The 23,462-nt window shown below is 34.6% G+C and overlaps 1 protein-coding gene across 1 annotated transcript; it reads left to right on the top strand.

The window, feature by feature from the left end:
• Positions 1–222: 222 nt before the first annotated feature.
• Positions 223–1,894, top strand: LOC148613525 (uncharacterized). Its single transcript, XM_088586872.1, has 2 exons — positions 223–305; positions 439–1,894. Exon 2 carries the CDS (start codon positions 453–455, stop codon positions 1,881–1,883), a length of 1,431 nt encoding a protein of 476 aa, XP_088442998.1. The 5' UTR covers positions 223–305; positions 439–452; the 3' UTR covers positions 1,884–1,894.
• The last annotated feature ends 21,568 nt before the right edge of the window (positions 1,895–23,462 follow it).

Below are 23,462 nucleotides of genomic sequence, written 5' to 3'. Positions count from 1 at the left end.
GGAGTTGAAAAAGTACATCTCCAAGGATTCACGGTATGACGTTTCAAGCAATGGTCTCGTAGGGTGTTCATGACATTATTTTCTATCATTAAAGGGACGAAAGAAATTTGACGCTAATCAGTTAAGATAATCACAACTATTTAAAATATAACAGTATATGTTTTGGTGAATCCCCGGTTACTTGAATAATAGCCAAGAATTATAAACGGAAGGATATTGAAACGTATTTAAATACTTGTGTGACGCACAATACTGCACAGTGTTAGGTTGATAGCTGGTTGGAAGTTTAATAATAATATAATAAGGTATAATGCTTACTAATGCATTTACAGAAGTGAATCTAATGTGCGGCTTTAACTGATTTATTAATATTGTTGCTCCTTCTTTTTGCGTGTTGTAAAATACGACATGACAAATTATTTTGTTCTATCTTTGCAGGTGTAAAAGCTATAATGACTAAAGGCACAGGTCCAGAAGCAGTTTCGGCTAGTGTATGTACGCACGCAGTTTTAAAGCATCAAAACATACATTCCAAACCGCAGACACAAACGTATGTAGAGAATGCAGAGAATGCCGTCGCTTGTGAGTTTAATATTGCCGTGTACGTCCAAAATTTACCTGAGCATGTTCGCAACAAAATTGCAGGCTTTTTAAGGACAGGAAATATTGACCAGGACCAGATAGATATAGAAAACATTGAACATTATTTAATAGTTTCTCGGTATTCTTCTCCATTAAAATCGATTTGTGAAGCAAAATTATTATCAACCTTAAATTTTGAAAACTGTTTCATGTATTTAGTCATTTCGGAGCGGTTCGATCTTACCTACCTTAAACTATGTTCAAAACAACTGTGCGACAATTTTAACACACAACGCGAAGGTGTTGTTAAACCTGACCTTTCCGATCAACAAAATGAGGAATCACAGAATAGTCGGGACAAAACATATACCAGCTACAATACACTGTTTACTTGCAACACCACTGGTTCAGGAAAAAAGTCCTTAACGGCTCTTGTATTAAATTCAAAGAATGATGTTAAATGTTATCGCACTCTACAAAAGGGAAAGAAGATAAGTAAAAATTTTCAGTGTTGTTGTCTGCAAGATCACGAAGCTGAACCACCATATATGATGTACTCGTTCGGTAAATGTTTTTGGATGTATGATCCTGTCTTGAATAAATGTAAAAAACTTCCATCAATGCGATTTCCTCGATCGAATTTTTCCTTGGTGGCTCACAACAAAAAATGTTACGTTATAGGCGGTGAGAAGAAAGGAAAGAACGTCAAGACAATTGAAGTGTATAACCCGATTAAGAAATCATGGAAAAATCTCGTAGAATTACCAACAGAAAATATGGTGACGTCTATCTCAACCGTTTCTCTCGAAAACAACATTTATATATTCTGTTCAGAAAAAAGTGAAAATGATATAAATTCAAATAAATTATCTGCTTATCTTTTCGACACAAAACAGAATATATTGTACAAAGCCAATGATATTCAATTATCATTTAGTCAGGTAAAAGCTTGCGCAAGAGAAGGACTAATCTATCTTGCATGCGATTCTGGTGATTTTTTAGCCTTTAACCCTAGAACCCATAATTTTGGTAGTTGTCGAGAACAAATAATTAAATGCAGAGATTTTGGAATGTTTACAGATGGGAGTGATATTTTCATTGTCGGAGGAATAAACAGTGAAGAGAAATGCAATAATATTATCAGACAATTTTGTCCATCAAATAGAAGTTGGGTAAAACTAAGTAAAACAATACCGGACTGCATGCCTGTTTATGGAATGTGTGAAGTGAAGGTTCCAAACAGTTACTCTATTGTACCATTCTATGAGTCAAAATTTTTCGAGAAACCATTAAATGTATAAATAACGACTGATATCTTTTTGTTGTACACTGGTGTTTATACGCTAATAAAATGTAAAGATGTATCTTGAAATAATAGTTATACTTTATCAATTAAGATATACATATATAACGAGAAAGGATATGGGGAATATGTCAAAGAGTAACAATTACACCGTGATGAAAAATGTAAACTCGAGGCCACCCATAGGTATTCAATGAACGGAAACTTTCTCACCACAGGACAAAACGCAGCTTCCCCCAAAAACGGCATTATACACAGGTTCAGCGAAAACGTTGCCCATTGATACTCCAGCAAAATAAAAGAAAACTGAAAATGAAAACTTGACAATATATACAGAGGCCGGATATTCCTGACTTGGGACAGGCGCAAAAAATGCGGCAGGGTTCAAATTCTTTAGCGTGATCTCCACTTTCCTTTTTTTAAATTTGGCCACTGAGGAAAAAAATATTACACAGTTACACATCTAATAATCAGTTCAAAACGGTTTGAGTCCCTTGTTAAAGCAGAAACAAATGAAAGGACTGTTAGCATTTAACTGACATACCATCTCCAGACGTTTAAACCTACAAAATGTGTCCTTATCGTATAAACATGTATTCAACAAGTCGAAATTTCATAATATTGTAGACACCAAATGTCCATCATAGTTGGATTTCGGATTGAAGTATAATTCAATAATACACCTGAAACATATATTTACTGAGACAAAAAAATGAATAAAAATGAAAAAAAAATAAGTTTCCATTACAAAATATGATAAATTTCCATTTATCCAGTTTTCTGATTCTAAACAGCTCAAAATACTAGTTTACCAATAAATATAAATAAATATTTAAGGAGTAATAAAGAGAACTAATGTTATGCGGTAATCAAAAGAATGTAATCCATGGACAAAGACCAGACATGGAAACTTGTTTGTTTGTTTGTTGGGGTTTAACGTCCGAGCAGCAATATTTCAGCTATATTCAGACGATGAACATGAAATTGATGATAAAATGAACATGAAATGATGATGAAATGAAAAAAGGATGGGACACAAGGACAACGGGGTCGACAAATTTTGAATGCCACTGGAAATAGGGAGATATGGGTAAGGTCGGGCAATTTAGCCTCCTGTGGCGGAGCCCTATGGTTCCTACTTCGGGAGAATACTACAGTAAGGTTCTTTAACGTGCGAGGAACGTGGCATCTTTCCCAACACAGTGCACCACTATGGTTTGCGGTCAGGTTTTCCGTATTATAGCCTGACAATCCCAGCATGTAACACGCCAGGGGTACTCCATTCCACCACCTGGGGCACACATCCCAGTTGCTCTGTGGGGAGAGCCCCCTAGCCCCTGGTTAGGTTTCTGAGCACTACTTAGTCGCCTTTTACGATAAGCTTAGCGCTGCTGCAGGCCTATTCTTTAAACACCCGGACCTGCACGAGGCGTTTTGAAAGAGAATGGAAACAGACATACACAATAAAGAACATAAAGTAACTAACCATACATACAAAGTAACAAAAGCAAATAAGCAACTCGGACTCCAATAAAAACTGGGAGCACGGACCAGGTGCACCGGTAGGGTAAACGTCCGCTGCCTTTCTAGAAACACCCGCCGAATTGCTTATAAAAAGTCAAGTCCGGGGTAGACGAAAAAAGTTACATAAAATCAAAAAACAAAAAAACAAAAACAAAACAAAGCAAAAGCATTAAGAAACAAACAATAAATAAATGAATAAATAAATAAAACAAATAAAAGAGAATTAAAATATGTGTTCAATCAAGGAATCAATTATATATATTATATAAGGTATAAAATATACGATCTAAATTTTGAGGAAACCCTTCTTATAGTGCAATAAACAACAGACAATTGATAAATTCTATTGGTGTGAAATATAAAGCATCGGTCCAATCTTAAAATTTCTTCCTTCAATGTGGAACAATTTATACATTGTTAAACTTATGATTTTACCCTCTAAATAAAATGGGAGTTACCGCAAAATGGCGAGTATAAAGAAAAAAATACTTCCATTTTACAGCATTAATTGACAATTCTTACTACAATTTCTTTACTTGTCGAAGAAATTAAAAGAGACTTAAAGATAAAGTACATTTTCAAATGAATCTCCTTTAATAATAAATATTTATCATTATAGAAAAAAAATGTCTGAACTCTATTCATCTATGATAAAAGATTTTAAGGTGAAAGCAAATGCTTGTTGACTTAACGAGACTTAAGGACACCAGATTAAAATATTTTTCTCGATAATTCTAATATGTTGTTTTATTACTCGGTGGAGAATAACTGGTGGTGTGTGTACAGTTATTCACCCGGGAATAACACCATGCACTATTATTTTGGTATTCATCTAATGTGTACTACCTTAAGGAGGTAGACCTAGGGTAAAGGATATAACTCTTACAAATCACTGGAACGTTTGATTTTATCATTTTACATCAATCGCATGTAAGCATCAAAGTAACTTTGACTGATTTCTTTCTGTTTCAAATGAAAGCTTGAAAGACATCAGTGAAATTTTATGTGATACAAACATATCAATGATTTCATGAGTTATGTCCCTTACCCTAGGTCCACCCCCCTTAAAAACAAAGGAAATAAAAAACTAAATTGAAATTCACTTTCATTGATAAAATCCAATAAAGCTATGAACCAGTTTTTGACTTCGATTATTCTTGATCTTATAAGGTTTTAAATGGTTAATATCAAATTGTATTATGAACACCTGACAATATTGACAGTAATAAACATTGCTGTTTAACTTTTAAAATAATAGCAACCTGTGTTAACATTTAGAACTAATATTGCCTTTCGGCTTAGATACTGTGTTAGGTTCACATTAGTAGTTATATAAACTACATAATTCTTTCAATGTGTTCTGTAGAGATAGGTTCCCTTTATTTTGTGTTACATTTGGGTTAATGTGGATCTAAATTGTCATTGGAGATAATTTGAAGTTGTTGATATTTACAAGGTATCACTGGTGCATTACTTAATCTAACTGATGATGGTTGGCCATTGTGTATTCAAAGTTTTTTCAAAGGAAAAATGAATTTTTTTTACCAGAATACTTTTTCTAGTTCGTTTTCGACGTTTTTGGCTCGTAAAGACAATCGAAGGTTTTAAGTGCATTGTACTTTATATGAACAAGGAAAATATATTAAAAAACCTTGTTTCATTTATAAAAGGAAGTACAAATTACTCGTAAAGTTTTAAGTAGAAAAGTACAAATATTTTATCATGACAAGGAAATATTTTTGATAAATAAACGCATATATCCAACTTGCCATGCTTTAAATGCTGAGTTACAATATTTAGCTCGTTGTCTCATGTATGATTTACAGATATAATATCGGCAAATTAATGTTTCCATATGTATTGTATAAGGGGTTTGTGGTTATAAGTACATTTTTGTTAACATATGTTTCTTTGTGATAAGGAAATAACTAATAACCTGTGGCTTGTACTTTCATACTTGTAAACGATCCCATATGCTAGCTGATGGTAATTTTAGTAAATACAAAATTAGTCTTATGAATTTGACGCATTTGTCGGTAATCAACTCCGTCTTTGCTTTTTTGCGCAAACCGTCAATCTTTTCATTTTGAAAATTAAGAATTGCCGTTCCTGTAAGGACCAGGTTTAAAAATCTTTAGAAACATTTATATTGACAAAAAGTAAATTCCTTCATCAATAACTAAATCAGAATGCTTTGAACAAGTTAGAATGTAGGCAAAATGGAAACGTTGACTCGATCCAATACCGTATTAAGAAACATGAACTATATTGTATATTTTTTTTACAAACTAGCATTTAATTCATTAAGTGCTGCTGATTATTTAGGAATTGTTTTTAATTTTTGACTAACTTATGACTAAAATAACAAACTTTGGGACAATTTACGCTTCATGATTCGCGAAGCAGTTTATGAACAAGCGTAAACTGTCCTAAAGCTTGTTAACATAACTTGGTCAAAAATTAAAATTAAAAAAATTCTCATGATTTGATATCTAATCCATTCCAGTCAATACTGAGATTTTCACCTTCACCAAAGCCTTATCTGGCTAGGATTTTTTAAATCGCGGACTGGGGACCGATCGACGTTAATGACGTCACATTACCATGTTAGTTTATGATAAATAACATATGTTGCCTAGAAGAGAAATAAATATCCAAATCAGATAATAATAATAGGAAAATTAATTGGAAAGAGTGAATACCCAAAATATTACCACGAGTTATATTCTCTAGCGTTTTTGGCACTAGTGATAATATTTTGGTTATTCACGATAACCAATTGATTATCCTATTTATCATGTAGATTTCCTTCATAATTTACCGATATTTTCAATATTAATTTGAAATTCTGTGTTTGGTGGATTGATATCAAAGTTGTAACGTTTTGGCGAGAGAAAGCGGGAGAGTGAAATTACCGGGTTAATTTCACAGTGTGAATTATCGAAATTTATTACACTGGGAACATTCGAGAATATACTGCTATCTATATAATAATGTTTAGAATCTTGGTTCCCTAGATTACTCTTTCATTGCGATCAATGTTTATTATGGGATACACTTTAAGAAAGCACTTCATGTCACATATAATTATTATCCCTCTCATTATGTAACGTACTTGCGTACATTTTTAGGTCCTACAAACACCCTTTGTAGTATTTTTTATCAACTTGGAGCTGACCTCGAATTATGTTGTTATAACGACCAGTTATTTTTACGGCGCAATATACACATTCAATTTGCGGTTGCTTAAGCGTTAAATCGTAATGAAGGGTCATGACGTCACGACGGCTGAGGGCGTTCAGACCAGTATTCCTATCACATGAAATACTAGTAGTAAATCATTGAAAATAAAATTCTTGCGGATATAAAAAGGATGTAATCAGGGGACCAAGGCCAGACATGGAAAACAGACAGTAAAGAACAAACATAACCAAAATAGTACATACAAAGTAAAAAAAAGTAAATGAACAACTAGGACTATACTTAAAAACTTGGAGCATGGACCAGGTACTGGTAGGATAAGCATCCTCTGATTTCTACAAACGCCCGCTGAGTAGTTCATAAAAAGTCAAATCCGGGATAGACGTGAGATAAAAGGAGTAATGTTGACACAGGTTGAAGGAAAGTGTATAATACGGAATGAAAAATCTACGCGTTTGACATAAGTTGGTCAATTTGTTTTCCTTTACCATCAATATCTTAGTGTAGGTCAAGTGAAAGAATGGGTCAGCGAGTTGAAGAGCACAATTGTTTCCCATTGGAATGCCAGCCGTTTATTTGAAAAACGCATTCACCACTAAGGGCAAATATGTTTATGTTATAGATGAAAAATTCAAGCATGTTGAAAACATCTTCTCTTTGGAAGATGATTTGGAAAGTTTTTTTTACAAAGAATGAAGACTCTTTCACAAGTACTACATCTTTGTATCTAGGCGTGCCGTCTTTCTCAGAGCTACAACGATGTATAATGTTTTTGAGACGGGATTTTAACTGAGTATGGAGAAAAAAGTATAAAGAGTTGAAAAATCATAGGTTTTGATGCTTTTGTATTCTGATAATGATCTTGAATTGAGGGTTTCCAGAAGATCTTAAAATAAGTGGCAAATTGTTTATCTCATTCAGTAGCCTTGATAATGACACCAATGTTGATTTAAGGCGAAATCAATGACTGAATGCATTTTGGATGTTTATCGTATCTGTTTCTAAATAATTTTGAAAAAAGGCATCACAGATGCTTTGTTGTATCGTATATAGTTTGTTTGTTTGTTTGTTGGGGTTTAACGTCCGAGCAGCAATATTTCAGCTATATTCAGAAAATGATGTTTGTTTGTTTGTTTGTTGGGGTTTAACGTCCGAGCAGCAATATTTCAGCTATATTCAGACGATGAACATGAAATGGATGATAAAATGAACATGAAATGAAAAAAAAAAAGGATGGGACACAAGGACAGTAGGGTCGACAAATTTTGATTGCCACTGGAAAAAGGGGGGATAGGTAAGGTCGGGCAATTTAGCCTCCTGTGGCGGAGCACAAAGGTTCCTACTCCTATCGAATACCACAGCAGGGTTCTTTAACGTGCGAGGAACGTGGCATCTTTCCCAACACGGTGCACCACTATGGTTTGCGGTCAGGTTTTCCGTATTATAGCCTGACAACCCCAGCATGTAACACGCCAGGGGTACCCCATTCCACCACCTGGGGACACATCCCAGTTGCTCTGTGGGCAGAGCGCATAGCCCCCGGCTAGGTTTCTGAGCACTATTTAGTCGCCTTATACGACAAGCTTAGCGCTGCTGCAGGCCTATTCTTTTAACACCCGGACCTGCACGGGGCTCAGACAATGAACATGAAATGAATGATAAAATGAACATGAAATGAAAAAAAGAAAGGATTGGTCACAAGGATAATAGGGTCGACAAATTTTGATTGCCATTGGAAAAAGGGGAGGATGGGTAAGGTCGGGCAATTTAGCCTCCTGTGCCGGAGCGCAAAGGTTCCTACTCCTATCGAATACCACAGCGGGGTTCTTTAACGTGCGAGGAACGTGGCATCTTTCCCAACACGGTGCACCACTATGGTTTGCGGTCATGTTTTTCGTAATACAGAGCGCCTAGCCCCTGGCTAGGTTTCTGAGCTCATTTAGTCGCCTTATACGACAAGCTTAGCGCTGCTGCAGGCCTATTCACCAATGGTGATTTTTATATATACATGGGTAAATCTATAAGTAAGAAAATGTTTCTTTTATTAATGCACCTTCTATCATACACACATAGCTACACATAGCCATATATGTCTAACCCCTTCATAATGATTGAATAAAAAAATTTTTTACTCCTTTTCCAATCATCAAAACCAGATTTAAATGATGCACGATTGCTCCTACGTACAAACATTTTTCCGTACTATTCCTGTTAGCGTGAACTTTCTTCCCGAAGCAAGCAAAAAGTATTGTAACGTTTGGGCTAAACATTCAATGTAAAAAAAAAATAGGGGATTTTTAATACAATATAATAGAAATTGCTACGATATACATGTAATTATATTTCAACTTTTTGAGCAAAAACCGATGTTCATTATACAATAGAAGAGTTTTTTGTCCTAGTTCTTGGTTAAGTGTACTTAATGTATTCAGGATGTAACATGTCACTATGTGGACAAAACACCTGGGTTTAATCTAAAGTAAAGTTACTTAATCCATTAAAACAAAAGCTATAATATCCTATTATAACACTTGTAATCCGTTGATAATAATCGTTATTATTGTACTAATCTAGTAATTCAATTTGAATGGTTCAATGTTCAAGGATGTTTAACAGGTCCAAAAAAGTCACTGCCTGCAAAAACGGACAAAAAAAAATCTTACAGAAGTGGATAGTTTTTTGCCAAGAAGATCCTTAATAGATTAAACTGTAATCCGTCTTACGCAAAACAGAAAACTGTAACATATTCTTAATACTGACTCCATTGTCTGGTACGATGAGCCAACAGAAAACTTTAACATCGTTCTAATACTGACTCAATTGTCTGGTACGATGGGCTATATACTGACACCATAGTTTGGTACAATGAGCTATGTAGTGACTCCATTGTCTGGTACGATGGGCTATGTACCAACTCCGTAGTGGTATTAATTCAATGTGGATCCTGAAAAATTCGACAGATTTTTGAACACATCAGTTCAAGACTATTATCTGAATGTAATATCATTAACACCTACTGTACTTTATGTTCTTTGTTGTGTATGTCTGTTTTTCATGTCTGGTCTTTGTTTCTGGATTACATTCTTTTAACTTTTAATTACCGCTATAACCTTGGTTCCCTTGATTACTCTTTCACTGTCTGGTACGATGGGTTATATACTGACTCCATTGTCTGGTACAATGGACTATATACTGATTCTATTTTCTGGTACGAAGAGCTATAAAGTGACACAATTGTCTGGTACGATGGGTTATGTACTGACTCCGTTGTCTGTTACAATGAGCTATAAAGTGACACCATTGTCTGGCACGATGAGCTAACAAGAAACTGTAACATCTTCCTAATACTGACTCATTTGTCTGGTACGATGGGCTATATACTGACTCCATTGTCTGGTACATTGGGCTATCTATTGATTCCATTGTCTGGTACGATGAGCTAACAGAAAACTGTAACATCTTTCTAATACTGCCTCCATTGTCTGGTATGATGGGCTAACAGATAACTGTAAAATCTTTCTGATACTGACTCCATTGTTTGGTACGATGGACTATACACTCACTCCATTGTTTGGTACAATGGGCTATATACTGACTCCATAAATGACTGGTACGATGGGCCATATACTGACTCCATTGTCTGGTACAATTGGCTATGTACTTACTTCGTTGTCTGGTACGATGAGCTAACATTAATACTGACTCAATTGTCTGGTGCGATGGGCTAACAGATAACTGTAATATCTTCCTTATACCGACTCTGATACAATGAGCTATATACTGACACCATTGTCTGGTACGATGGGCACGATGGGCTATACAGTGACTCCATTGTCTGAGACGATGGGCTATATACTGACTCCATTGTCAGGTACGATGGACTATATACTGACTTCATTGTCTGGTACGATGGGCTATATACTGACTCCTTTTTCTGGTACGATGGGCTATATACTGACTTCATCGTCTGGCACAATGGGCTATACACTGACTCCTTTTTCTGGTACGATGGGCTATATACTGACTTCATCGTCTGGCACAATGGGCTATACACTGACTCCAATGTCTGGGACGATGGGCTATATACTGACTCAATTGTCTGGAACGATGGGCTATATACTGAATCCATTGTCTGGTACGATGAGCTACAGAATAGTTTCCCTCTTTACATGTTCCTGTTTCACATTCAATAGATGTTTTCATTTTAGAACAAACAATGTCAGTCCCAAGTTAAATATTACAAAATCTTGATTCTAGCCTTAAATTAAAACTTAAGAAAATAAGTATAAGTTGTTACTGTATCCGAACTAATTTCTGTTTTTAATCTAAAATTTACTGGTTTCATATTGTAAGAATATAACTGATTTTATGTTCTCTGCTGTGAATGTCGGTTTTCCATATCTAGTCTTTGGATTACATTCTTTTGATTACAGCTGTAACCTTGGTTCCCTTGATTACTCTTACACTACATTGAATATGCTCCTTTTCCATTTTTCAGACATTTGAACAATGAGAGGTTGAATCCTCCCTATAAAACTTATGTATTGGTGTCATAATCATAGGATATTGTTTGGTAAATCTGTCTGTGTTTTGTTTATCTTTGTACTTTTAACTCTTCAGTAATAATAATAATATTTCAATGGTACACAATGCAAAGAATTCTAAAAAATCATCAACCTAATAAGCTTACTACATGTATGTAAGTACTTGATTGTCAGGAAATGACGATGCATCATAGTATACAAATTAAAACAATAAATAAGTCTTAAAAAGTTTGCTAAACAGTATCAACAAAAACATTTTTTTTAGGATGAGTGACAAATATTCATGGACAGCAAACAAAGAAAAGTAACTCATAATCAAAAGAAGTATAGTTCATTCTATACGTTATTTACATCTCGGAACACATGTTTTCTTATGTGTGTTTTATCGTTGTCATTATTGGATTGAACAGCTATTTTTGGTTGTTCATGCATGTATGAACGGATCTCCAAGCTCCCAAACTCCATGAACGGTCCGAAATCCGCTCATGTAATGTTTGGGAGTGGAGAGATCCCTTCTAAATGAATGAACGACCGAAAATAGTTGTTCAATCCTTATAATTCTATCCGACAGTCAAAGTTACCACATGAGAGCCTCAGTCGGTTATTTTGATACATTGTGCTTATGTTTACGCTTCAATACACACATTCCTATGCACACGTATGGGAGCGCGGACGAATATTTACACATAATTGGCTGCACAACGACAGTGAAGGCAGCATGGACGAAGTGATAGTTGTCATTGAAAAATACGAGATGTAAACAATTCAACAAGAATATAATTATCAAGGAAATACAACAAAGAAGAAGGAAAATTAGAACAAGGTGTTTTCAAGGGTTCAGTCAGACTCAGTTATAAGTTTCTTTTCCCGAGCTGAAAATTACTCTAAGTAAACAAAATTGACCGGTAAAATCAATGTGTATGGAACGCCTAAATTGTCTGATGAGATACACGTTTATTTATGTGTTGTCAGTTTTATATTACTTTCTGTGGCTTTATAATTACATGTGGTCATTTTGTATTTACGTTATGTAGGAACATCATTACATTATGTCGTTTTGTCTTTACGTTCAGTCATTTCGTCTTTACGTTCTATCGTTTTATGGTTATGTCAACATATATTTACGTTATGTGGATTTATCTTTGCGAGCAGTGGTGTTTTATTACGTGAGGTCATTTCGTCTTTACATTATATCAATCTCTAAATATTTTATGTGAATCTTTCTTTTCTTTACGAGCAGTGATTTCTTCTTTACGTGATGTGGACAAAAATGTCATGATGACGTGTCATCTTGCAACTTTTCGATCGTGTAAACTTCAAATCAAACCGTCAAAGGCTAAACAGACGTCACAACGCCGATTTAAAAAGTGCTGGACGAAATTGATTTGAGTAGTCTGTCCATTAACTTCATTATACAAAATGTAAGAGTAATTCATCGGCATTAACTACTTCTAATGCTTTGAACAAGCCAACGTAATTTGATTTGTTTTGTTTGTTGGGGTTTAACGTCCGAGCAGCAATATTTCAGCTATATTCAGACAATGAACATGAAATGGATGATAAAATGAACATGAAATGAAAAAAAGAAAGGATGGGTCACAAGGATAATAGGGTCGACAAATTTTGATTGCCACTAGAAAAATGGGGGATGGGTAAGGTCGGGCAATTTAGCCTCCTGTGGCGGAGCGCAAAGGTTCCTACTCCAATCGAATACCACAGCAGAGTTCTTTAACGTGCGAGGAACGTGGCATCTTTCCCAACACGGTGCACCACTATGGTTTGCGGTCAGGTTTTCAGTATTATAGCCTGACAACCCCAGCATGTAACACGCCAGGGGTACCCCATTCCACCACCTGGGGCACACATCCCAGTTGCTCTGTGGGCAGAGCGCCTAGCCCCCGGCTAGGTTTCTGAGCACTATTTAGTCGCCTTTTACGACAAGCTTAGCGCTGCTGCAGGCCTATTCTTTTAACACCCGGACCTGCACGGGGCACGTAATTTGAAGTTTAAGTGGTAAAAAGTGACAAAAATAAAGAAAAATGAAGAAAAACTTTATTTTTCACCTTTTTTCACCAGTTAAACGTCACATTACTGTGAACAAGAGTTCCTGTTTTACACGGGTTTTGAGTACATAGAATTACAAAGTATCAACATGCAGCAATATTCCAACAGCCAAAACTACAAAAGAAAGTGAGTCAAGATCAACACACTCAAACTTCATAGCCACTTATACTCGGTTCAAACAATAATCACAAAAACAGAAGTGGTGCCAGGTGTTCCTGAATGGTATACAAATAGTACGTCGGCTGAGATAACCCCCGTTCACCCCCCTTTCACTCATCAACCAAAATATGATTTTCAGCTTCCCTTATCACTCCCATTTACGAATCATTTTGTCGCAAAAAACTCGAGCATTTTTGTCTTTTTTTTGGCTACATTTTATACCTTGTTGAGGCAAAAGTTATTTTTTTACGTTTGTTTTTATCCTTCGAACTTCATCTTTTTTTCTACACGACGAAGAAAATTTACATATGTATAAATCAACTTGTAGCCCAATATGACTCAGCTTCACAATGGTACCAAGAAAGTTGTGGTTACACTTAGGGTTTTGGAGTAAAAAGTTGGAAAAGTTCAAATATTTATTACTTGGGCTCATTTGGAACTAAGAAACTGTATTAATGTACCGTATCACACAAAAGCTTGTTTAAACTTGTTTAAACTACGGTATTATAAAAAAATGACAATAGCTGGTGATATAAAAGAAATTCTGAAATTCTAAAAAATCCCATTTTTTTCGATTTTATAGTAATTGTCACACCAAAGGGAAAATCTAAGCGCCTCAATCGATCAGATATGTCAAGTACATCATCATCTTAATTATGAATGCCTAAATTATGAGTTCTATGGTATCAGTATGCTGTGAATGAGAATTCTGTTTGATGCTGAGACAAGTTTTCTAGGAGTAGGGTTAATATTTTTAACATTTTATGAAAATTCTTTCTTGGAAATTAGTTTTCCGTAGTTTATTAGTGTAGAAATTAAATTATCAATGAAACCAAATTTGAGACGTTTTAGTTGAACAATAACTAGAAGAGTTGGATGTATATGTCTTTTTACGGAAAAATCGAAAATCCCATTTTTTGCATTTTTGATAAGTTGTAACTACGAAAATGCCAAAATTCATCAAAAGAACTCAGAAGTATTAATTTTGATAATACTAGACAGAAAATACCAAAATAAGCCATTTTCTTTACTGAAGAATAAATACTCTAGGGGTTTTGACATTGAAAAAAATGAAAATTTAAGTGATTTTTCTGTGGAGCAGGGGTACATTTTTTTCATTTTACTCCAAAACCCTAAGTGTAACCACAACTTTCTTGGTACCATTGTAAAGCTGAGACATTGGGATATATGTTGATTTATACATATGCGAATTTTCTTTGTTGTGTATGAAATAAGATGAAGTTTGTAGGATAAAAAAACGTGAATATAATTTTTGCCTCTACAAGGCATAAAAAGTAGCCAAAAAAATACAAAAATGCTTCAAATTTTCAACGACGTGCTCGACCAATCAAAAACGGCTATAAACATGAAAAACTTCATGCTTAGACTTATTTCATCGTGCATTTTAAAGCCTCGTTCTTAAGGCCAAATTTGCACATGTGAGATAACGTGTAAACTTTTTTTGCATATATCAAAATTTACACACGGGTTCAAAGTCGTCCATGTGAACGCATTTACTCACATGTGTAAATTTGCACCATGTCTTTTGCACTTGACCAGGACCAAGTTTGGTATCATTCGATATAGATACGTAATTAAATCGTCTACATAAATTAACCACGAAAAACTAAGTTTCAAGAAAGAATTTTCAAAAAATGTTAAAAATATTACACCTGCCCATTGAAAACTAGTCTCAGTATCAAACAGAATTCTCACTCACAGCATACTGACACCGTAGAACTAATATTTTAGGCATTCATAATTAAGACAATTATGTACCAACAAAATCTATCAATAAAGGCGCTTAGAGTTTTCTTTTGGATTGACAATTACTATAAAATCGAAAGAAGGGGAATTTTCAGAATTTCTTCTATATCACCCGTTATTTCTTTTTTTCAAAATACGGTAGATTAAACAAGCTTTTGTGTGATACAGTACATTGAAACATTGTCTTAGCTTCCAAATGAGCCCAAGTAATAAATATTTTAACTTTTCCAAGTCAAAATAGGAGGAAACTTGCCACCCCTACCCATGAAAAAAAATACCTCAACATGAACTAAATTGTTAATATTCGGCATATAAACGGTGTATAATAGACACTATTGTGTACTATTGTTTTAATTATTGATGTATCCAACATGTCTTCTCATTTCAGGCGCGTATTTTTTTCAGTTTCAATATGACAATATTAAGTTTTTCGTAAAAAGGGGAATTTTCGGAATTTCATATTTTCTTCCAATTCGCCTGTAATTTGCAATTATCTTCAAATACCGTACTTCAAACAAGTTTTTGTATATTCAAATATAATTATATAGTGTCTTAGTTTTCTAAGAGCCCGAGTTATAAGTATTTGAACTTTTTCAAGTCCAATTACAATGTAGGTTAAAAATTGCCATCCCTACCCATGAAAAAAGTACCTCAATATGAACTCAAATGTTAATATTTAGCATTATCTTAATTATGAATATCTAAAATATGAGTTTGATGGTGTTGGTATGCTGTGCATGAGAATTCTGTTTGATACTGAGACCAGTTTTCAAAGGGTATAGGGGTAGTATTTTAAACATTTTGTTTTTGAAGTTATTTCTTAAAAATTAGTTCTTCATGGTATATTTATGTAAAAAATTAAATTATCTATCGAATGATATCAAATGTAAGACGTTTTAGTCGAGCATTAACTTGTAAAGTCGAATTTATATGTCATTTTACGGGAAAAAAATCCCATTTTCCGCTACTTACTACGAAAATCGCCAAAATTCATCATAAGAACCCCAGAAGTATTAATTGTGATAATATACTAAACAGAAAATACCAATAAGCCATTTATTTTTTTTTACTGAAGCACAAATACTCTAGGGTTTTGACATGGAAAAATGTGTCAATTTAGGTGATTTTTCGGTGGGGTAGGGGTACACTTATTTTCATTTGACCCCAAAACACAAGTAAGTGTAACCGCATTTTTATATATGTATAGAATAAACGTCTAAATATGATTTTATGAGTTTTATGCTGAGGAAGGATATCTGTTATCCGAAATATTCAATTTAAATTTTACCATCCTCTGGTGATGTTAAACATATTTAGACGTTTATTCTATACAGTTTTATGAGTTTTATGCTGAGAAAGGATATCTGTTATCCGAAATATTCAATTTAAATTTTACCATCCTCTGGTGATGTTAAACATATTTAGACGTTTATTTTATTTATTGTTATGTTTCGCATCGTTTTTAACGATCCATCACCCCGTAAGAGTGATTGTTGACTATTATTTAGACGATTAATTATATATATATATTTTTTGTTTGGTCGTTCCCTAGACCACTCGGCCAGCTAAGCTATATAAAAATATAGCTTTCACTTGCCGGGTCATTCCTCCTCGTAAAATTAATCTAGGGCAAGCGAAAGCTATATTTTTATATAGTCTAGCTGGCCGAGTAGTCTAGGGCGCTGGACGACTTAGTGCAGGCGGTGTTGCCATAGATGTCACAGCGGTACGAGTTCGAGTCCCGCGGAGGGAACGACCAAAAATTTGCATCGCAAATTTGACAGTTCTAACATCGTTGGGAATTTTTCAGACCCTTCTATAAGTTTACGTTATCTTCCCTGTATCAATTGATCGGATGGAGTAGTCTAAAATACAAAAATGGTTCAGTTTATTTTTTGGGATAAAAAGATTCGTAAATAGGCGGTAAGGGTACCAGAAAATCATATTTTGTTTGAAGAGTTGGGTTGCGGGTGTGCACGGGGGGGGGGGGTATCTCAGCCCACGTATTACATGTGTTACACGAGTATTGTACGTTCATTATTTTGCTGAATTATACGACAGCAACCATTTTTCTGAGGTCCAAAACTGTCCACACTTGGAAAGGTGTAGCATGTGTCGAAATAAACCGTCCCCCTTCCATGTGTAAACATCTGCGCCCTAAGTCCGGACCCCTCCCCTTTTTTATGTGTAAACTGGTATGACTGGTAAACCCCCTACCCATTGTTTTGAGTAAAATATTGAGTTATTTAAAATTACAGAATTTAATATGCACCTTTTAGCTGGGTGGAGTAGAACTTACAGTAAATTAAAAGGTATTCAACCCCCTCTTCCCCCATAAAAACAAAACAAAACAAACAAAAACGACTGGATCATCAATCAAAAGCAACAGGAAAGGACATTTTCACATATGTAGTACCAAGTCTGAATAGCTTATAGTATACAATGCACATGTAGTTGTCTTTCTTTTATTACACTGTATGATAAAAAGTTCTGTTCGAGAAAAATGCACAGTTCTGATAAAGTGTGAATGAATCCTAAACTTTTTGTTATGCATAAAAAATTAGTTGAGAGTCCGTCTGTTTGTCCGTTCGTCTCCAGGCGTTTTCCATTTGATAAACAATACTTTATACAGTTGTTAAGGACAAAACTACATGCAAGTTCCATTTTGAGCTAGATAAAAAAATATATTTCGAGTTGTCAAGAGATCACTTTGATAAACTACTTGAAAGCATAATTAGCGTATTCCTTTGATAATTAACAGGAAATTTCGCAGAATAATTAACAAAATGATTTTCCCCTTTCGACTTTTCAACGATTAAAAATTACGAGCGAACAAGTCCTATTTTGGAGGTTTACCACATATTTGTATGTATATATAAAAGGGTGATTATGGAGTGAATGTACGTCGGAAAAAACTCACACAAATCATACATTGAAAATAAAATCAAGGAACAGGCCTTTAATGCCTCTTCTGCGTCTTGATGTTGTATGAGGTTCTTCAACAATGAAAAAACGTTAACACTCTCAAACCAGACCATTAAGGCCCAGTATAACGTACACACAAGGAGAATTCTTGATAAAATAAAAATCAAAGTTACTCTCTTACTGCCCACTGGCCATGGAGTGAAAACTTTGGCGAAGCCTCAGGATAACAAGCTAATAGCACTAGGATTATAGGTAGAGGCTGCTAATCTTGAATTAATCGATCGCTGCAAAAATACAGAAAATAATCATTCGATTACATGCGTTAGAACAGTATATATTTTTGCGCGCGCAAAAAACAATTCCCCCTGAAAGGTCAATGGTCACTCCTCTGAAACGTGCATATTCTGTTCTATTGGTTACATATAATATATATATCATAAGCAGAAGGTACACATGATAAGTAGTTTTGTTTTTATTGACTCAGGTTCAGATCCAGAAAGGGGGACACGATCCATCCAAACATGGTGTAATTGAGGGTCCATGCGATTTTTTGCTCATTTTTCCCTAAAGATTGAACAAAATCAACGAAAAATTTTAAAGGGAGGAGGTACTCAATCCCGGAACCAGTGTGTTTTTCTTGGAGATGGTGGGCCTGTTTAGTGTACTCAACAGTAACAAAAACATGAAGAGTAACCCAAATAATAATACAAGGATAATTGATTGGAAAGAGTGATCATATTTTGGTTATTCACGATTACCAATTGATTATCCTATTTGTTATACAGATTTCCTCCATTATTCATTGTTATTTTCAATACAAATTTAAAATTTTGTGAACGGCGGATTAATATTCGGGTTGTGACGTTTTGGCGGAGAAAGCAGTGTGAATTATCGAAAACAAATTACACTGGGAACAATCGGTAAATCATTGCTATCTATATAATAAAAGATAACATTATTTTTTGTATAAAAAATTTAGGACTCCACACCGTAAGATACTGCCAAAATAACAATAACTAAACCTAAAAACCCCAAACACCTAAGACTTCCTCAATTGGTAAGAATATTTGAAAAGGTCATATGAACGTTTAAGAAATTTACTATTACACACGTATGCAAAATTCAAATGAATTTGTATATGTGTAAATTCTAACGGATGTAAACTTTCATCAGGCTTATGGAAGAAACTCGACATAGTCCTGCACAAATCTAGTGGTAGGGTATGATGAGATCTGCTTTATGCAACCATTTTAATGCAATTATTACGTGTCTGTGGGACGTTTCACTGTAAGTTTAACACTTCATTGAATACGTGTTAGGATATTTTCTTGTAGCTTACCATAAAAGAAGTAATATCTTTGAAAAAAGACAGCCGACGCAGTAAAATTTTGTTCTTTTTACTTTCAAGTTTCTACATTTCATTCAAGAAAATAACACACGACACGCAATTTCAATTTTCGATACAGTTTTTTCGAACGCCACTAAGTTATCAGTATTTGGCCAATCTGAACACAGAATTACGATCAGGTGACTTGCGTTACAGGTCAAAGGGTAAAAAACGAAACTATAACGACTGTGTCGGAAAAAGGGCGAGTGATTGGTGTTTAATTATTTTTTGTGTGTGTGTGTGAGTGAAAATTAACACTATAGAATAAGTCCACACAAGTAATTTTCTTAAAATAAAATACATTATTAAGCAGTTTATTTAGTGTACAGCGTGCATACGGTGCGACTGTTTAGTAATGCTCTACCTCGCCGAAACGTATTATAATTGTTTTGATGACTTCGCAGAGGTTAAAGCTAAATAATATTACATTTGCTGTAATAAAATATTCTCTGGTTTTTAAATCACAATTTAACTAAATCATTTTACGCACTGAACTACGTACGAAATGGAAATGCAATTTTAGTATGATTACTACTTTTTCTAAACACATTACTTATATACGACATTTGAACCAATATACCAATAAGAGATATGAAGCAATCATAGTCTGTCGCAATGACATAACATCTCTGTATATTAGATTTCTAATATTTTTTTTCTGATTTAGTGCTTCAAGTGAGATTTGATTAAGGACTCAACTGGAAAATCGAATTATCGATGTTTATCTTTCCCAACAGAATTGAGGAGTAACCGCCAGATGTCTGACGTTTGATTCTGTTCATTTTTACTATACAAACATTGATTAAAGGGATTATCTCCCAAACGCGAACGGCACACAATCAAGCTTAGACGTAACGATTTGGTCACTTACATTCTCAATTTTACTGTGTTACGTTTTTTGTTGTTGCTCGTTTTGTTTTTGTTTGTTTTCTTTGATATATTAGGTATTCTTCTGTTTAAAAGCAAGGCAAGGGATGATTATCACATTTCAAGATAATAAATGAAACTAAAAATGTATTTGTTACGTCTTAAGTACCACCTCATATAAATATCAGGCACTGTTTATGGTAAGGTGATTCATGGTGTAAAAACAACGTAGATCAGACGATGTTTAATTTGTCTACTGGCTCTACATTTTATGTAACAGTCCTTTCTGCATTTAGATATGTACTTTTGAGGAAATTTCATTTTAATTTCCCACTAAAATTAACCAAATCAAGAACGATAACTCTTGCAAAGTGCTCATTTCATGTACAATCAAAATATGTTTTATCGCAAATGAAAAGCTAAGGTTTTGTCATGTGATCTATAATGGTTTCTGAACAAGAAATAAAACTGAACTCGGTGGGTTTTTTTGCATGAATCGCTTCATGTCTGTTTTTGATAAAGACCTACTTAAAAACAACTCTTCCTATGTTCGTAATTTTTGAATCTTCTATACTAAATTATTGTATATCGTGAATTTGTTTCGTCTGGTTATAAGGTAAAATCCTAGCGGAAGACATTCCCGTATTTTTCTGTAGTAAAAGGTAACCAATCTCCAGCTGGCAACTTTTATATGCACTTTTATATTTGAATACAGTTTACATGAGGAGGCCTCCAGATGATTTTCCAATCAATAGATATTTGGGATTAAAAAAAATCACTAAAAATAAGTTTCTGCTTGGTTTCAAAGAACAAACAACGTGCGAATGTCAATGTTGATTGCTTCTAATCTAATTCTTTACACATACGCATGCGTTAATTTGAAGATGATCCCAGATGTTTTGCACTTGAAAACGAAGATACATGTATTTGTTTTGTATTTTGAAGATGTGCCGACATCAAAATTTGATTTGAGAATCGCGAATAACCGTTTACTTATAGGATGGCAAACGAGCGACAAAAATTCAGCTAGGTATAGGTATTGGTATAGGCCTAGGTTTCAGGTAACATACAAAATTCAGCTTAAAACGATTTACACAAAATCACTAAATTATTTGCATTTGTGTTTCAAATAATGAGTTCTCATTAATGTTTTCTATCAAACGATTGAACCGATTAACAAAAAAGATCTATTGAACTGAATAAATAATAGTGAACACAGCTTAAGCTCTATGGCAACACGCAAGTGCAAGTTAGCAGCATCGTGCAGAATGATGAGAACAAAAATCATCATCCGGAATTAACACGAGAAGGCAAAAATAAATAATAATAATAATAAAAAACCCAATAATTGTCCCCAATAAATATTTCAAAAACTTAAACACTGCTTTCCGTCCAAAAATATAACTTAAATAGCAAAGGATTGGAATGGGTCAGTAAATAGAGGAGCACAATTTGTTCCCATCGGAGTGCCGGCCTTTTGTTGGAAAACGCGTTCACCACATAGGACAAATATCACTGGTGTAAAGCGGATGACCGTAACGGCTGTTACGGTAATCCTAAGATAGAAGATGGAAATTCGGTACAGAATATTTTTCTTTTGTATACATCGCGTCTACCCTAAAGAACTTGAGATAAAGGATACTACTGACACTGTAGTCAGATTCGTATCTTGACACACACAAGCAGATCGAGGGTAAAGGAAAACTATTGACCAAGTTTTACGGTAAACGTGAGAACTATTCATTCCGTATTGTCAACCTTCCTTTCATCTGTGGTAAAATTCCTTTATCACCTGTGTATGGAGTTTTCATATCACAACTCATACGTTATGCCAGAGCTTGCCATAACGACGTAGACGTTTTGTATTCCACTAGACTACTTATAATTTGCTTATTGAACAGGATTATGTTGCTACAAGATTGAGGTCACCACAACAGACGTTTTATGGTCGTCATCATGAACTCGTGGATCGTTACGGTGTATCCGTCTGCAACATGAAAACTGATTTGTTAAATGTGTCATCGTTTTCATCTTTCGTCTACGCTGGATCGACTTTTAATGAGCACCTGGGCGGGTGTTTCTAGAAGAGAACGCTTACCTTACCGGTGCACTTGGTCCATGCTCCTAGCTTTTAGTGGAGTCCGAGTTGTTCAGTTAATTTGTTACTCTGCATGTTTTATTTATGTTATTTAATTTTGTTGTTGTGTGTGTCTGTTTTCCATGCATGTCAGGATTACATTCTTATGAGTTCCGCTAGAATCTTGGTTATCTTGATTACTCTTACATAAAATCTTGTTTGATATAAATTTCTATTACAAGCGTCTTTAAATGGTAATACAGTACGAGGCTCATTACTCAACATTCTTTAATCAATTCTATACCAAAACGTAGTAAAATAACAACCTCTTCCTTAAATAACCAAAACATCTCACAAACATGTATGCTGACTGTGCTATAAAAACGAGATTTGTAAGTATCGACAATTTTTCGCCACTGGACAATATCATACATTATCAATTACTCTGCATCAATATAACCTAAACTATCATAACAATTTAAAATCGTGAAACCGGCCGATATGGGAAAAACAAAGCCAAAGCTTGATTATTTCGTAAAAAATCGTTCAGAATTTTCGGGACTTTACCGAAATATGAACGAGTTGTATATACAGCTTAATACAAGGTTTGAACCCTGAGTAGTTAGGGGAGGTTTGCACACTCCATTCAAACTTGAAACAGTGTTGCATTTTGATTACGATAAGATATACTTTTTTAATTATGAGCAATAATTTGGCCTTAAACAAGCATTTTCCTTATATCTGGAAAACAACTTGAGTAAAAGTGAATGGAACTCATATAGAGATAAACTGCAATGTGTCATAGTACTAAATAAATTATTGACTTTTTATGAGCAACTCGGCGGGTGTTTCTAGAAAAGCAGAGGACGCTTACCCTACCGGTGCACCTGGTCCATGCTCCCAGTTTTTAGTGGAGTCAGAGTTGCTCATTTCCTTTTGTTACTTTGTATTTATGATTTTAGTTACTTTATGTTCTTTGTTGTGTATGTCTGTTTTCCATGCCTGGTCTTTGTCCCTGGATTACATTCTTTTGATTACCGCTATAACATTGGTTCCCTTGAT

Source organism: Perna viridis, chromosome 6, assembly GCF_037379345.1.
Source record: "Perna viridis isolate PV_CMFRI_1.1 ecotype Kerala chromosome 6, ASM3737934v1, whole genome shotgun sequence".
In the NCBI taxonomy this organism is placed as follows: domain Eukaryota; kingdom Metazoa; phylum Mollusca; class Bivalvia; order Mytilida; family Mytilidae; genus Perna; species Perna viridis.
Note: the sequence above shows the minus strand (reverse complement) of the source record. Positions and strands in the feature narration are given on the sequence as shown.

What these genes read in the sequence shown, in the direction of transcription:
- LOC148613525 (XM_088586872.1), top strand. Translation starts at nt 453, where the DNA reads ATGACTAAAGGCACAGGTCCAGAAGCAGTTTCGGCTAGTGTATGTACG.